The sequence below is a fragment of the Convolutriloba macropyga genome, chromosome 1 (assembly GCF_964194025.1).
Source record: "Convolutriloba macropyga chromosome 1, txConMacr16.3, whole genome shotgun sequence".
In the NCBI taxonomy this organism is placed as follows: domain Eukaryota; kingdom Metazoa; phylum Xenacoelomorpha; order Acoela; family Convolutidae; genus Convolutriloba; species Convolutriloba macropyga.
Genome location: NC_134468.1, coordinates 47551644 through 47568889, shown reverse-complemented (window position 1 = coordinate 47568889; position 17246 = coordinate 47551644). Strand labels below are relative to the sequence as shown.

The following is a 17246-nucleotide window of genomic DNA, read 5'->3' as shown; positions in this document are numbered from 1 at the left end:
GACCATGTGATTGAGGTTGCAAATAAAGGAAGTAAATTGATTGGCTTAGTTTTTGTAGCACGAAAATACGTAAAAAGAAGTGCTCTACTAAAGTTTTATAATTTCTATATTAAGCCAAAAAATCAACATGGTCAACTTTTCTATGGTGGCTTTTCGAAAACGACTCTCGAACCTCTCGAACGTATATAAAAAAATTTCTATGCTGTAGTAATTTTCTCCTTAAGGGAAAGCGCTAAACAACTATTCGAAAAATATCGAGTTCTTCATGTTCAAAAGCTATACAATACAGAACTGCTCAAGTTTGCTTCGAAGTCTTATAACAACGTGCACTCATTTGAAAAAGCATTCGATACCGGGATCATAATCATTTTGGCGCAAAACCGAAGTACATATGGCATGCGCGATCCTTTTTGAAGTTGCCTAAGGGCTTTCTTGCTGAAAGGAAACAATTAGTAGCCGTTGGAGGCATCCAATCAGATCTGTGCGAAGTCTCTGGTGTCCCCCAGGGCTGCGTCATGGGGCACCTGTTGGTTTGAGTTTTTATAAAGGACCTTAGTGATCACTGCACTCTATCAAAAAATTTTAACAATGCTGACGATACTTCTCACTTGTTTCCCCTAAACACTAACCAAAGTGAAATTTAACAGGAGTTGAACATCATTAATAATTGGCTCGTTAGCAAAACAGAGTTGCAATGCTCCCTAATTATAGCAACGTTTTCATCTGTTCAAGAGACGAAGATAGAGTTCAGGGACGTAACTAAATACCCAGGTGTATGTATTGATAAAAATTTTTGAAGACCATGTGATTGAGGTTGCAAATAAAGGAAGTGAATTGATTGGCTTAGTTTTTGTAGCACGAAAATACGTAAAAAGAAGTGTTCTACTAAAGTTTTATGATTTCTATATTAAGCCAAAAAATCAACATGGTCGACTTTTCTATGGTGGCTTTTCGAAAACGACTCTCGAACCTCTCGAACGTATATAAAAAAATTTCTATGCTGTAGTAATTTTCTCCTTAAGGGAAAGCGCTAAACAACTATTCGGAAAATATCGAGTTCTTCATGTTCAAAAGCTATACAATACAGAACTGCTCAAGTTTGCTTCGAAGTCTTATAACAACGTGCACTCATCGCCAGCTCTTAACGATTTTCGTCAAGTTTTAGATTGTAGGTACAATACTAAAAATGAACAGCAAGGTTTCTGTTCTGTACCGAAATTTATATCAAATTTTATGAGAAATTCTTTACAATATCGAAGTGTTAAACTATTTAATGCTTTATTCTTGTTCGGTGATATTAAGTATTGCTGATACAACTGCGAAAGTCCAAACGATGGCTCATATCTTCAATGATAGTATCTTACTCTATGACTCTACCCTAGAGAATAACGTGTTCTAACATGTGTTTTAATTTTAGGCCCTGCCTCGTGTGCCGAATTACGCGATGCGAGCATCCGTCTAACCCCTCGTGGGTTATTCTGGGTGCCCCTGGCGATGGGGACCCCCTTTTTGGTTTCGTAGCTGGGGTGTCGTTTAAAGGGTGCAATGGTGCTCGTTTGGCATTGCCGTTCGCAATGCTGGAGAAATTGTTAATTTAATTTAATTACTCTTTTTTCGCAAAGGATTTTGCAGCAAAAATGAATTCTAATTGTATCAGCTACTGTGTACTTTGGTCGCTTCCTCTCTTTTTTAGGTTTTTTATTTATTGGATTTTGTAAATTCCATGGTTTTGGTACATGTTATTTGATCTCCAACATACTTGGTCCAAATAGTTTTCAGGGATTACTTTTGGTTGAATGCTTTACCGTAACATTTTCAAATAACCATAGGAACTAAAACGCTCTCGTTTGGTAATGCGGCAGCTGCCGTCAATTTCGTTTCCCAGTATTACTCTTCAAGTGGCCCATGTTAAAATTTAATTCCCCAAGGTTCAGCAGCTAACAATTAAATGTTCCACTTACTCTTTGTTTAAGAACAAGTTGTCTAACTTTGTCCGTTTATGTTAGTATGTTCAATTTCGGATTGCGTCAATATTTTTAGTAGATTCTTTCATTTTAATGGTCCTTGTTGGGCGGTCCGTTGATCAAAACCAAAAGAATACGTTAAGTGGCTTCTGATATGTTGAGGTGCCTTCATTAAAATTCTAAACATTTTTAGTGTTTGAATGCCTGTTCCTGGTGCGGGGATGTCGAGGGCCTCTGCCCTGGCCACGTCCTTCGCCCGCAACTGGTACCTTTTGGATGCCACATGGCAGCAACCAGTACATATAGCACAGAAATGCTCGGCTATCTTACAAGGCCGACATAAACCTATATTTGCATGGAAGCAAGACTGCGGTGACCATGTTGTTGTGATGAATTGCGCAAAGGTACGAAAAATGTTTGCAGTGGCGTTCAATCTTGCGGTGTTGTTTATCATTACGTCGCAAAAGCTTCATTTTCTCTAAAAATTTAGCTCGAAGTCGGCACTGTTTTTCCACGATTTGCTCTTAAAGCGGCAATTAGGCACAAATAAAGAAGGTCAAATTTGTAAGCAATTGCATAAAATGTCTTTGTAGTACTAGGTGGATTAAGAAGATAAATGGCACCGTAGCTTTTCTCGTTAAGATGCGTCTTGAGAAAATTTGATTTCTACGTCGGTTCTCAAGTAATTAATAGAAATACGAGAAATGAATTTTAAGCTAACTGATGCTTTTGTCACTGCTGTCCACAGAAGCCTCGTTATGGTGTACCTCTTGCAACATAATGATAAACGTGAGCTAATTAGTCTTGTCTGTACAATTTTGGGTTAAAGTTACTGTAAGCATATCATAATGAGGATGCAGTTTAAATTCTTGGCTATTAACATTTGAGAGGTCAACTTGTTTTTAATAGCCGCACAGCGATAGCTGGGGCTATTATTGGCCTTCTCTTGGTTTTTTTACAATTCAAAGAATTTGAATTGTATTGGGGCTTTGTCTTTTTTACGACTCGAAGAGGAGTATTGGAGAAGTCCTTTTTTTAATCAATTTTATTGGAGTGAATTTTGAAGCGGGAAATGAAACACGTTAAAAAATTTGGAGTGATTTTGTTGCTGAACAAAATGAAAAGTGGAGCGAAAAGAGAGTGGTTTTTTGTTCATATCGCTGTTTTCTAGAGAGCGAGAAACTGAGGTGTGAATAAAAATTCTGTAAGCGAGTGAAATTTTTTGTTCACGTGCGACATTTTAAAGCGTTTTTTTTTTCATTTTTTTTGGTTAAGTGGTTTGGTTATGATTTTCTTTTAATTTTAGGCTGGTTTTGGAAGTGGTTTGAAGGTTTCTGGAAATTTATTTGATTTTTATGCTAATTCGTTGGTTTTTCATATATTTTGACGATTTTTGGGCTAATTTTTGCGATTTTTTTTTGTTTTGTTTTACTGCCTCTAATGGGCACTGAAAAGACCCCTATTACTTGAGCAATTTTTAGTTTACAAGTGGCTACAGTTTTGTTGATATAAAGCTTTTTTTGTTGAAAAATATGACAAAAAATGGCGAAAATTGGAACTATTTTTCTTAATTTTTTGCAGATTTCGTTTTTTTTTCTGCACTTTAGACAAGATTCTTAGCCTATTATGGCTTGCCTATTGTTGTGCAAACATTTCTATACCCTATTGGCTGGAGAGAATTTTTCCTTGAATTTAGGTGCTTGTGTAATATTAAAAAATTTATAAACTTTTCCAGTTTTTTAGTCGAAGTTGTTTGTAAGAGCTAATTTTTTTCATGATTTGGCTTCAATTATTTTTAAAAATTCTCATGAGTGGTTTTAGTAGATACTAGATGTGTTGACGAAGTATTTTTTGGCGGAGATAGTTAATTCGGGAGCTGAAGTTATTGCAAAATTTGATCAGATTTTTTTTATCATATTTTAATAGATTTGATTCTTTTAAAATTTTTTGCATTACGGTTTTGTTTCAAGATAATCTAAATTAGTGGAGGCACGTTTTGTGTAATGAGTAGATGGAGGGCCTTTAAGTGGATTTGCACTTCGAGTCGTTTCCGGACTTCCTCCGGCTATGTTTTTAAGATCTGTTCACACATTTTCATGATTTTTGAAGTCAAATTGGAGTAGTGATTTTGGTCACGCCGAAACAGGAAGTGGAGCGAAAAAGCGAGTGGTTTTGCGGCGTGAATTTTTTTCGCTCTAAATTTAAAGTAGAGTGAGAAAACGGTGTTTGAACAAAAATTCGCTTTCTCGCTAGTGGTTTTTTGTTCACATGCAGCAATTTCACTTTGATTTTTTAGTTTTTTCGATTTTTTGGATCAGATTTTTTCTAAATGGTTTTCCCAATTCACTCATAGTCCATTCTAGGTCTAGTTTTTCTGTTTAGTCAATGAAAATTATTTGAATTGTACGTCAGGACTTGTCCTGCTATGTTTTTTTTTATTTCGTCGTCATGATTTTTGTTACGACCATATGACGTCACAGCCACTTTTTGTTCATTCGTTCATGCAATTTCAACTGAATTGCATGTGTGACGTCATTTTTCGCTCTTAGTGGAACGAGTTTGTTTGTTCATGCGCGTGATTAAATTTTTGGTCACACTTGACTTACCTCACTCTCAAAATGACCCTCACTTTGAAATTGACTTTTATTTACTTTAATTCAAAGAGATAAGGTCAAATGGGTGTGTGTCACTCTAAACGAAAGTTATTTGAGATCAGCTAATAGAGGCAGCAATAACTTATACAGATTTTTAAATCAAAATATAACAGATCAGCCTTCAATGAAAAGACGAGTTTTTTGGTCTGTCTTTTTTTACTGTTTTTTTAGACTGTCGATGTACGAATCTATTGCGGCTATTTTCTGGCAATCAGCCAGCAATGTTTTGGTTTGTTTAGATTGCCATGTCAGAGTTTGAGTGGGAATTTCACCGCTTCATTGATAACAAAACAACTAGACCTGGAGATAATATAATCACATTTGCATGGGAGTTTCTCCGAGATGACCCTCAACAGATTATCAAAAGAACCACCAAGCTTTACTTAGAAAACAAACGTATCGATTTCAGAGACGCTTGGCTGACCAGACTGCATTGTTTTAAAGATGAAGATATACCAGACAGTATTTTGAAAAATGTTAATTTTGTTCTGCCAAGAAAGAAGGCGCCCAGAAAACTGTCAGAATACACGCAAGAAGAGATTGATAATTTTCCTGTAATTTGGGCCAAAGATGATGAATACAAATTTTGAAAACTTATTTCCTAACATGAAATATAGTCTCTTGTTTCAAGTCAAATTACAATTGAGCTTTACAATGTGTCTGACCCGTTTTGAACCACACGGAGCATGTTCTGTATGCAAACTATAATTACCAGCTAATCTCAACCAGATCCTATTCTTTGAGGTTAAAGACATAGTTGCGTTAATAGATAGTTTGGTTGCTGCCACTGTTTAATGAGAGAGGAGAAGTTCATTGAGGTAGTTTTTGTCCTGTCAATAGATTTTTGTATATCGTTGTGAGTTGTATTTTTAGAAAGCGTGAGGCGCCTTAGTAATGAGTAATTTAGTTGGTTTTTAATAGTTCCCATTACCTTCTGGTCCTTTTATGTCAGGAAATGCTACGTCAAGACAGTTCTGACCTACAAGTCAGGATAAGAAAACGGTCATACAGAACATTTACTAGTTATGCGAAGTCGACTTTTTTGACTTCAAATAGTTTCTGGAAATATTTGATGTAGTTAGATAATAGCAGTGTTTGTATTTACTCACAAACAGCTGGCAGGAATTGATTTGGCCCTGTTATCGGTTTATTTTCGACTGACCATTTGTGTCTGACCTACTCAGCTTGGAGAGAACAGGCTTAACAAACTGGTAAATCACGAGGTCATTAGGTCTGTGCAATTTGGTGAAGTTTTACTAGTTTTTGAAGTGAACGATGCACTGGAACTGCTGGGAGGACTCAATTGCCTGGTATGTTTTAAGCACGTACGCCCTCCATTTTGTCTTTCCCATATATCTCGTCAACTCCATTTATCTTACTCTCGTCCAGTGCTGCTAGACTCTCCAGGAATTTGGCTAGTATCCCCACTGCCAACCGTTTGGGTGTCAATCAGTTGGCGTTTTGTTTGCATATGCTTTTTGGTTCGTTTCAATGACAACTGATTTGAAAAAAGTTCGTTTTATTGGAAATTGACTTGAGAACTTGGAAATTGACTTGCAATATAATATAGTTTAAAGAAATTGTAAGGTTTAAATTTCCAAGATAAAGTCGATTGAACAGTTGATTGAAAGTGAGAAAGTTATTGATTTGAACCAAACTAAGTTTAGCTGAGAAGAGCAATATCTTGTTCATGCACTCTGATATAGATAATTATTAATTACTCTCGAATGAAGTTTGAGGCAATTATTGTTAACGTGTGTGTCTTTTTTAATACAAAATATGCGGCTTGCCGTTTTTGCGCTTTGGTCTAGAACATTCTTTGACTTTTTGAGTGACTTTTTCACGCTTGAATTTTTCATTTGTGGGTGATCTAAATTGCCCTCATTCTGAAGTAAGGTTTGCTGGTAATATAAAAGCTATTAGGAGCGTAAGAGAATCGAAGCCTTTGTAGCTTAGTTGTTAAGATCTCTGACTGTTATTCTGTAGGTTAATAGTTGTAAGCCACTCATATTTGGTAAGCCTTAGGACCCCCTCTATAAACCGTGGTGCTGAAATTAGATTCGTCTCTTGATTTATCTCATTGATAATGGGTACACAAACTGGCGTTTATAAGCCTTTTTCAGTCACAAACCCAAATCGCCATCTTGATTTATTAATTAGATCTCTAAGATCGTCTCTAGAGGTGTGTGACTCTGTTTTTTCTAAAAGCTACAAGAAGCAGGGAGAACTTTCTTGAAAACTGCTGTGTGCCAGGTCATTGGCATTCTTGCAAAGGACTGCTGCGTGAGCGAGACAACTTAATGGAGCAAGTGGGGTTAGAAAGGACATCTAGACAGAGCATGAATGAGACACAGAGAAGTGAACCAAGATGAATCAGTAGCGATGGGTCCAATTTTCACTAAACCAGACGAAGTGCCTTGCCGCTCTTGCAAATGCAAGACTCGGGCATGATAATAGTCAGGGGGTGCACTGATCACTAAAGGAATTTTGATGCGTTGTTGGATTTCGTTTCCATCCAGTCAGTTGTGGGAAACCCGATTGGAGAGGCTTCTAGGGTGGTAGGCAGAGGCTGTTGGAAGATCAGCTTAAATTCGAGCTCAGCGAACTTCCAATGCGTGTTGCGTGTGCCTGACTATTCTTCAAACCTGCCTCAATATGCGCAGAGTGCGGACTTGACTTCACTTTCGATAGAGGAAACAGCTGCAAGAAACTCCGAGAGAACTCGTGTAATTCTAATATAAGTTTGTTTTACTGGCCTTCTAGCGCTGTTGCGTCATCTGAATTAAACTCACGTAGACAGTGATGCACCAGAGACATTGAGATTTCAACGAATGAAATTTGTTCATGTGTCAAGGGGGTGCCGCAGGACTCTGCTTGAGATGGCAAATTGCTGATTGAATCCGGACCTTATCTTTTGATGCCGGGAGCAGCCTGTTCTACATGCAGCCCTAATCAGAATTTTCGTTATGAGACGAGAATGAGTTATATGCGCAGCAGTGATATTAAGAGGATCAAAACTAAAATTGCAATAAGTAAATTCGATATTTTTGTTTGGAAATTCTTCACGATGAAGAGACAAGAGACGTTAACATACTTGAACACAAGTAGCTGAAAGAAAATTTTATGGGTTTTACTAAGAATGAAAACCTTTACCTGTCACGCAGGGTGATTGCAGTTCCAGGTGTGATTTTGAGAGATTGAGGTGGGCTCAATCTTGGATAACACGAAGATGACTTAGTAGACGATGCCGAATATCTGGAAACCTAACAACCAGGTACTTATCATTGAGTCGACGGGACTCGGGTGACCTGCGAACAGTGGTACAGAGACTTCTCAACCGCAGTGAAAGTTAACTTCAGTGGTTACACCCAGGAGAAAAGTAAACAGCTGAGCACAGACGAGGGACACGTACATGAATTTTAAAGTGACCTAAATTTTGTCACTCTTCTTCCTGTGACTGTGGGTTCACTGTTGAGCTCAATTCAATCTAAGAACCTTAGCGGAGGTGGATGAAAGGCACCAGGTGATGAAGGATGATGTTAAGGCACCCCAAGATAACGAGTTTTGGGAGCGTAGTGGACCACATACAGTCAGGAAGTCATATTCCCAGTGGTCAAATTGTCAAGCACAAAGAACGAGGTACGGCAACGGGCTTCTGATAGGTGGACAGATAAATGTTTACTTTTGCTGCAGTTTCAAGACGTCTTTCCTGCACTCGGCTTTAAAAGATGAAGTGTAACTGGAGCAACATAAAATTTTGTGAAACGAGGTCAAGATCGGGAGACTTCAATGTACCGACTAATTAAATCAGTTTATGAATTGAAGAAAGTAGCTAATTACTGTACAAGGAACTCGGGATTTGTCTACTGAGACAGGGATTCACCAGAAGAAGGAACAATTAATGTTTGTTTGGAAGAGCAGAAAAAGATGGTCGCACCTTTGTCTTGCGCTGGTTTGAAATCGTTTTGACATAGAGAAAGAGCGATCTTCATCACCAAGAATGTGCTAGAAGGCGCCTCTGGGATCGAAGACAGGTGCAGACTTCACTGATTTCTGGGCGTACTAATCATGCGAGAGGGGGACAGGGTCTCGTATACTTCGGTCTCGAGAACGCGAGCTAACTTTGTGCTTAACAAAATGGAGACGAGGAAGTGAAACAGGATTTACAGAAGCTTAGTTGGATCATTTTATCTGGAAAAAGAGATGTAGCCAGACATCTTGTTTATTGCCAACATTTTGTCTAGAAACATTAATGCACCCACAAATCAGCACTGGCGGTGATAACAATTTCTGGAAAAAGGTGCAAGGTTCGAAACAGATCAAACTTATACTAATGAGGTCAAATTTGATTTAGTAGGGGAAAGTGACGCAGATTTGTTGCGTCACAACGGGCTACTACTTCAAACTTAAAGAACTTCGCTTAGCACTCAGCTGGTGTGTTACGAATCAGACCACAGTTAATCTACCTTCATCAGAAATTTTACGAAATCTTTAGCTGTCTCGATAATGTAGCCTATAAGGTTGTTGGGATGGGAGCAGATTATACTCAATCAGCTGAAATCAAAGTGCTGTGAGAATGGAGTTCAAAATTATTTTGCAATATAGTTTCATTTGTAATTGTAAAATTGATTTTTCCAGGATTGTTTGGCGCAGTTAATTTTAAGTAACGAATTTGTTGAATTGATCCCAACTAACTATAGCTGAGAAGATTAATATCTTTTTCATGTGCTCTGAATTAGATAGTTTTTAGTAGTTTTAAGTTATTGGTTTTGAGTTTTCACATCCCCATGTTCAAATGTTCATATGGCTAGGATAACTCAGGAATTAGATTTAATTCCCGGAATTGCGAAAAAGTGAATTATGTTTGGTCAGCCCTAGTCCGTATATATGGGCAGCTTTTATGGCCTTTTTCATCTCGATTTACTTTGCGGCAATTTTAAAACCAATGAGTTTTCCACTGTCACTGTTCCTTTTAATCGAAGTTGAAAGTAATTGTTGTCATCAAAGAGGACTTTTTTCCGCCATGAAAGCGTTTTTGGTTTTTTTTGCTCCAACAAATGTAGTTTGTTTAGTGTAAATTTGCACTTGTGTAAGGTAATTTTTCGTTATCTGTCATCATTTTAGGAAACAAAATGGTGCAACAGAGTTATTCAACAGAAGGAAGCGTGTAGATTGCGCTAGCCTGCCAGATATCGGTCTGAAATTAGGCTGAAGCATTGTTGATTTCTGTCGCATTTCGCCAAAATACGAAAAAGAAGTTTGGGGTAAGGTATAATCAATCGATGAGACGCCGGCACTCTAACTATTCTTTTTAAGTTTCCTCAAGAATCAGCTAGTTGACAACGAGATTGTTTGTCAATTAACAACTTATCGTGTATTTTGGATTTAATTTGATTTTGACAATGGTTTTTTTTCGGCTCTTTACTTCTACGGGCGCTTGTTTGTCAGGGATTTATGGTGTTCATTAATAATTCGGGTAATTATGTTCGGCGTGTGTTGAGTATCTACTGTAGGTCATTTTTCAGCTGCTTTTTCGGAACTATGATAATTGGTTTGTTTGGAGCCATAAGAATTAACCAACGCTTCCTCATTTAACATTTTTGTAAAATGGTGAGTTAAATTTGTTGCATTGAAGATTGTAATGATTATGGAGAGATGTCGAAAACTACGAAAAAGAAGCATGTCACTCAAGAAGCAATAGAGTCAGACTTCATTCCCAAAAATGGACAGTTCATTGCTAAAGTAAGTCAATAGAAACTTGTTTCGCGTAAGTAATGGCCTAGATATCCTGGAAGGAATTGGAAAAACCGTTACATTAGTATATGCTAAGCTAAAGGAGTAAGCGTATTAACTATAGATGATATCACTGAAAAGGGGACAGTTTTTAAAATAGAAGCAATCATTTGTTTGCAATAAATTTATGTGTTCTAGCATTCAATGATTTGTGATCTGCGAATGAGCGATTTTCTTTAGGTAATTACAGCTCGTGGCAACAACTTGCACGAAGTTGAGTCACAATATGAGAGCGAGAGCATTCTGGTGTCAATGCCTCTCAAGTTCCGCAAGACCATCTGGATCAAGAGAGGTTGGCGTATGTTGAAATAATATTTGATAGCTGATCATCACTTCCCAATGTTTTTATAGCTGCCAAGCTGTAAGCTGAGTGGAGCTATATTGCGGTGCTCTTGGTTTTTTACAGTTCAAAGGATTTGAATTGTATTGGGGCGCTGTCTTTTTTTAAAAGATCTGTTCACACATTTTCATGACTTTTAAAGTCAAATTGGAGTAAAGTCAAAAGTGGTTTTCTCAATTCACTCATAGTCCATTCTAGGTCCAGTTTTTCTGTTTAGTTAATGAAATTCTTTGAATTGTACATCAGGACTTGTCCTGCTATGTTTTTTTGTTTCGTCCTCTGACGCTCTTTTTTCGTTTTTCATTTCACACCTCAAAGCTGAAAAGTCAAATTTTCTGAATGACTGCTTCCTCTCACTAACTACTTTTGTCCGCGTGACTTCATTTCTCACTCGCTTTAGCAAAAGTTTTTAGGTTATTTGCGTAAATAGATTTTGATCATACGTGACTTACCTCACTCAATAAAATGACTTTTGCACCTCAAAATTTAAGGTTATTTTGAATTAGTTTAAGTTCAAAGGAACTCATATGTGTAATAAGGGTCCCTAATGAAAAGGCATCTGCGCAATGAATTTCAGAAAGCTTTATTAGTTTATCGTTTAATTTTTTTACGTAGCTTTTTGAGCGGCGTCAATGACTTTTTCAACTTATATCTGTATCTGTTTCTCTCTATCACGCAAGTCTATTCTTTCGCTTTTCCGGCAATCTGCCGGCTATGTTTTGTCTATTTATTATAGCTGTGAAGATGCAAACTGAGTCTAACTATATTGCGGTGTTCCTAGTTATTTTACGACTGGAAGAAGAGTATTGGGGGAAAGGTCTTTTTTAATAGCCGCACAGCGATAGCTGGGGCTATTATTGGCCTTCTCTTGGTTTTTTTTACTTCGTCGTCATGATTTTTGTTACGACCATATGACGTCACAGACACTTTTTGTTCATTCGTTCATGCAATTTCAACTGAATTACATGTGTGATGTCATTTTTCGCTCTTAGTGGAGCGAGTTTTTTTGTTCATGCGCGTGATTAAATTTTTGTTCACACTTGACTTACCTCACTCTCAAAAATGACTTCCTCACTTTGAAATTGACTTTTAATTATTTTAATTCAAAGAGATAAGGTCAAATGGGTGTGTGTCACTATAAATGAAGGTTATTAGAGATCAACTAATAGAGGCAGCGATAACTTATACAGATTTTTATTCAAAATATAACAGATCAGCCTTCAATGAAAAGACGATTTTTTTGTCTGTCTTTTTTACTGTTTTTTTAGACTGCCGATCTACGAATCTATTGCGGCTATTTTCTGGCAATCTGCCAGCTATGTAATCAATTTTGTGAATTTTGAAGCAGGAAATCGAACGCGTGAAATTTTTTGGTGTGGTTTAAATGTTGAACAAAATGGGGGGTTGTAGGACATTAGGCGAAAAATCGATTAGGTGAACATTTATATTGTGGAAATGAGGCGAAAACTTTCAACAAACAAAAAGGCGACATAAGGCGAAAATAGAAATTTAAACACAGAATCAGTAAAAATATTCAAAAGTTTTGACAAATAATACTAACGCTGTACGAATATGTTATTAAAACTTGTTCATAATAATTTCTGCGTCTCAAAATTTTGCTACCCACAAATGGAAATAACCGTAATGATCAATGCTCGGCAGCTCAGTGATAATTGCATTGCTGAGATAAGTCAAGTTTTATAATCAACATTTTTTGGTAAAAAATTAAAAGTTCTTGGACATTTTTTGATATTGCTTTTAAATAGACGATAACATTGAGATTTTTGGGACCATAAAGCCCACGAAACTGGCATTTTCGTATCCGAAATAACAAAAAATTGTACACATTTGTTTAAAAGATATTAATGCACTATTAAAAGTACTTTTTTTCTCCATTTAATGTCTTATTTTTATTCTGAGCTTTTACGCTCTTTTAGTAGGTACCAGTTAATTGAAAGTAGTTTTTTGACATAGAAGATTCTTGGCGTTCACTTGTTTTTTGTTTGTGTCTCGTAGAAGAGAATTAGTGTATCGTGTTTTTTCATCGGTAAATATAATGGGAGTGTATTTAAAACAGGAAGAATACGTCAAAGCAATCTGTCTATGGCAAATTGCTGCAGAGCTGAAAGAAGAAATTTTGGTTTCTTTTTCACGTCACATTTTTGAGATATTGAGCGATTTCTTGTTGTAAATATAACAGTTCCTAGTTCCTGATGACGTAAAAAATCTCGATCGTCCGATGTTTTGACGGGATTTCCGAAAATAAAAATCAAATTTTCTGTTGTCGGGGGCAAGAAAATTCAAATATTTCAACTTTTTCCAGGGATCATTTTTAATCCCAGTTAGTTTTGTCGGAGAAATTTTTTGTCTGCTATATATTGAAAGTTCGCGTTGTGTCAATTATTGGGAAAAATTTTGTATAATTTTTTTGCTAAATTTGTACGTCGACTGGGGCAACTGTTTCTTACACATCGGTAGTAAATGCTCGTTTGATTTTTTGTTCTTCTCATTACGAAATCCGTGTCAAGAGTTAAATTAAATCCGTCGCGTCCTTTGGATACATCATTTTCAAATTTCTTGTCTTATTTTTTCACTGTAAGAAATTAATGATTGCTGGAAAGCAAAATGGACTGTCTAGCAAAATTTGTTTAACTGTTTAAGCTTTCTCCGCGTCTGGGTGTGCAATTAAATGCGCTTTTAATGTTAGACTAATCGAGTTGTCGCTTATTAACCAATCCCCAAAATTGGAAAGTGGAGCGGAATTTTGTTCATATCGCTGTTTTTTAGAGCGAGAAATTGAGGTGCGAAAAAATTTCTGTGGGCGATCGAAATTTATTGTTCACGTGCGGCTTCTTCAAGCTGTTTTTTTTTGTTTTTGTTTGTTCGGTATTGTTGTTTGAATAGGCTAAAAAATTAATTTTGTGCGTACTCACATAGTTTTTTTAAATTTCATTTCATCCAGTTTTTTTTGATTTTCCAATTGCTAATTTTTTGCGAGTTTTTTAGAGATTTGTAGGCCCTAATTTTTGTTTTATTGCATTCATTTGATATTGAAAAGATCTTTATTGCTCAAAGTAATTTTTAGTTGCCAGTTTATCTGGGAAACTGAAAAATGCTAACTATTTTTCGCCAATTTCTTTTAGTTTCTAATTTTTTTATTTGAAATGGAAGAGTTGGTTAGAAAATTTGAAATGGAAAAGAAGGGGTTTTCAATTGCAGAGAAAAAGGTTTTTGTTTTTAGTTGTTAGTGTATTGTATATTGAAATAATTAATTTTTTTCAGTTGTTTTTCGGGCTTTTTTTCTCCATTTTACGTCTTATTTTTATTCTGAGTTTTTATGCTCTTTTCAGTAGGTACCAGTTAATTGAAAGTGTAGCTTTGTTGACAGAGAAGATTCTTGGCGTTAGCTTGTTTTTTGTTTTGCGTCTCGTAGAAGAGAATTATTGTATCGTGTTTTTTATCGGTAAATATAATGGGAGTGTATTTAAAACAGGAAAAATACGTCAAAGCAATCTGTCGATGGCAAATTGCTACAGAGCTGAAAGAAGAAATTTTGTATAATATGTTTGCTAAATTTGTACGTCGACTGGGCAACTGTTTCTTACGCATCGGTAGTAAATGCTCGTTTGATTTTTTGTTTTTCTCATAACGAAATCCGTGTTAAGAGTTAAAATAAATCCGTCGCGTTTTTTTTGGATACATCATTTTCAAATTTCTTGTCTTATTTTTTCACTGTAAGAAATAAATGATTGCTGGAAAGCAAAATGGACTGTCTGGCAAAATTTGTTCAACTGTTTAAGCTTTCTCCGCGTCTGGGTATACAATTAAGTGCGCTTTTAATGTTAGACTAATAGAGTTGTCGCTTATTAACCAATCCCCAAAATTGGAAAGTGGAGCGGAATTTTGTTCATATCGCTGTTTTTCAGAGCAATAAATTTCTGTGGGCGATCGAAATTTATTGTTCACGTGCGGCTTCTTCAATCTGTTTTTTGTTTTTGTTTGTTCGGTATTGTTGTTTGAATAGGCTAAAAAATTAATTTTGTGCATACTGACATAGTTTTTTTATATTTCATTTTATCGAATTTTTTTGGGTTTTCCAATTGCTAATTTTTCGAGTTTTTTAGAGATTTGTTGGCCCTAAGTTTTGTTTTATTGCATTCATTTGATATTGAAAAGATCCTTATTGCTCAAAGTAATTTTAGTTGCCAATTTATCTGGGAACTGAAAAATGCTAACTATTTATCGCCAATTTCTTTTAGTTTCTAATTTTTTTTTGAAATGGAAGAGTTGGTTAGAAAAATTGAAATGGAAAAGAAGGGGTTTTTAATTGCAGAGAAAAGAGGGTTTGGTTTTTGTTTTTAGTTGTAAATGTATTGTATCTTGAAGTAATTAAATTTTTTTTTCAGTTGTTTTCGGGCTTTTTGTCTCCATTTTATGGCTTATTTTTATTCTGAGTTTTTATGCTCTTTTTAGTAGGTAGCAGTTAATTGAAAGTGTAGCTTTGTTGACAGAGAAGATTCTTGGCGTTATCTTGTTTTCTGTTTTGTGTCTCGTAGAAGAGAATTAGTGTATCGTGTTTTTTTTATCGGTAAATATAATGGGAGTGTATTTAAAACAGTAACAATACGTCAAAGCAATCTTTCTATGGCAAATTGCTGCAGAGCTGAAAGAAGAAATTTTTTATAATTTTTTTGCTAATTTTGTACGTCGACTGGGGCAACTGTTTCTTACGTATCGGTAGTAAATGCTCGTTTGATTTTTTGTTTTTCTCATATCAAAATCCGTGTTAAAAGTTAAATTAAATCCGCCGCGTCCTCTTTGGATACATCGTTTTCAAATTTCTTGTCTTATTTTTTCACTGTAAGAAATTAATGATTGCTGGAACGCAAAATGGACTGTCTAGCAAAATTTGTTCAACTGTTTAAGCTTTCTCCGCGTCTGGGTGTACAATTAAATGCGCTTTTAATGTTAGACTAATAGAGTTGTCGCTTATTAACCAATCCCCAAAATGGGAAAGTGGAGCGGAATTTTGTTCATATCGCTGTTTTTCAGAGCAAGAAATTTCTGTGGGCGATCGAAATTTATTGTTCACGTGCGGCTTCTTCAATCTGTTTTTTGTTTTTGTTTGTTCGGTATTGTTGTTTGAATAGGCTAAAAAATTAATTTTGTGCATACTGACATAGTTTTTTTTATATTTCATTTTATCGAATTTTTTTGGATTTTCCAATTGCTAATTTTTCGAGTTTTTTTAGAGATTTGTTGGCCCTAAGTTTTGTTTTTTTTTTGCTTTCATTTGATATTGAAAAGATCCTTATTGCTCAAAGTAATTTTAGTTGCCAATTTATCTGGGAACTGAAAAATGCTAACTATTTTTCGCCAATTTCTTTTAGTTTCTAATTTTTTTTTTGAAATGGAAGAGTTGGTTAGAAAAATTGAAATGGAAAAGAAGGGGTTTTCAATTGCAGAGAAAAAAGGGTTTGGTTTTTGTTTTTAGTTGTAAATGTATTGTATCTTGAAGTAATTAAATTTTTTTTTCAGTTGTTTTAGGGCTTTTTGTCTCCATTTTATGGCTTATTTTTATTCTGAGTTTTTATGCTCTTTTTAGTAGGTAGCAGTTAATTGAAAGTGTAGCTTTGTTGACAGAGAAGATTCTTGGCGTTATCTTGTTTTCTGTTTTGTGTCTCGTAGAAGAGAATTAGTGTATCGTGTTTTTTATTATCGGTAAATATAATGGGAGTGTATTTAAAACAGTAACAATACGTCAAAGCAATCTTTCTATGGCAAATTGCTACAGAGCTGAAAGAAGAAATTTTTTATAATTTTTTTTGCTAAGTTTGTACGTCGACGGGGGCAACTGTTTCTTACGCATCGGTAGTAAATGCTCGTTTGATTTTTTGTTTTTCTCATATCGAAATCCGTGTTAAAAGTTAAATTAAATCCGCCGCGTTCTTTTTGGATACATCATTTTCAAATTTCTTGTCTTATTTTTTCACTGTAAGAAATTAATGATTGCTGGAAAGCAAAATGGACTGTCTAGCAAAATTTGTTCAACTGTTTAAGCTTTCTCCGCGTCTGGGTGTACAATTAAGTGCGCTTTTAATGTTAGACTAATAGAGTTGTCGCTTATTAACCAATCCCCAAAATTGGAAAGTGGAGCGGAAATTTGTTCATATCGCTGTTTTTCAGAGCATGAAATTGAGGTGCGAAAAAATTTGTGGGCAATCGAAATTTATTGTTCACGTGCGGCTTCTTCAAGCTGTTTTTTTTGTTTGTTCGGTATTGTTGTTTGAATAGGCTAAAAAATTAATTTTGTGCATACTCACATAATTTTTTAACTTTCATTTTATCAAATGTTTTTTGATTTTCCAATTGCTAATTTTTTGCGAGTTTTTTTAGAGATTTGTAGTCCCTAATTTTTGTTTCATTGCATTCATTTGATATTGAAAAGATCCTTATTGCTCAAAGTAATTTTAGTTGCCAATTTATCTGGGAATC

General features: G+C 35.6%; 2 protein-coding genes across 2 annotated transcripts in view; both read left to right on the top strand.

Annotated features, from left to right (window-relative positions):
* LOC142339734 (large ribosomal subunit protein uL13m-like) overlaps positions 1 to 5277 on the top strand; it is a 108045-nt gene extending 102768 nt beyond the window's left edge. The window contains exons 2-3 of the mRNA XM_075389968.1: positions 2158 to 2368; positions 4858 to 5277. Of these exons, the coding sequence (XP_075246083.1) occupies positions 2165 to 2368; positions 4858 to 5208 (555 nt within the window). The 5' untranslated portion in view covers positions 2158 to 2164 and the 3' untranslated portion in view covers positions 5209 to 5277. The remainder of the gene's footprint in view (positions 1 to 2157; positions 2369 to 4857) is intronic.
* Positions 1 to 17246, top strand: part of LOC142339739 (putative RNA-binding protein EIF1AD) — a 133733-nt gene that overhangs the window by 102768 nt on the left and 13719 nt on the right. The window contains exons 2-3 of the mRNA XM_075389984.1: positions 10256 to 10360; positions 10592 to 10703. Of these exons, the coding sequence (XP_075246099.1) occupies positions 10274 to 10360; positions 10592 to 10703 (199 nt within the window). The 5' untranslated portion in view covers positions 10256 to 10273. The remainder of the gene's footprint in view (positions 1 to 10255; positions 10361 to 10591; positions 10704 to 17246) is intronic.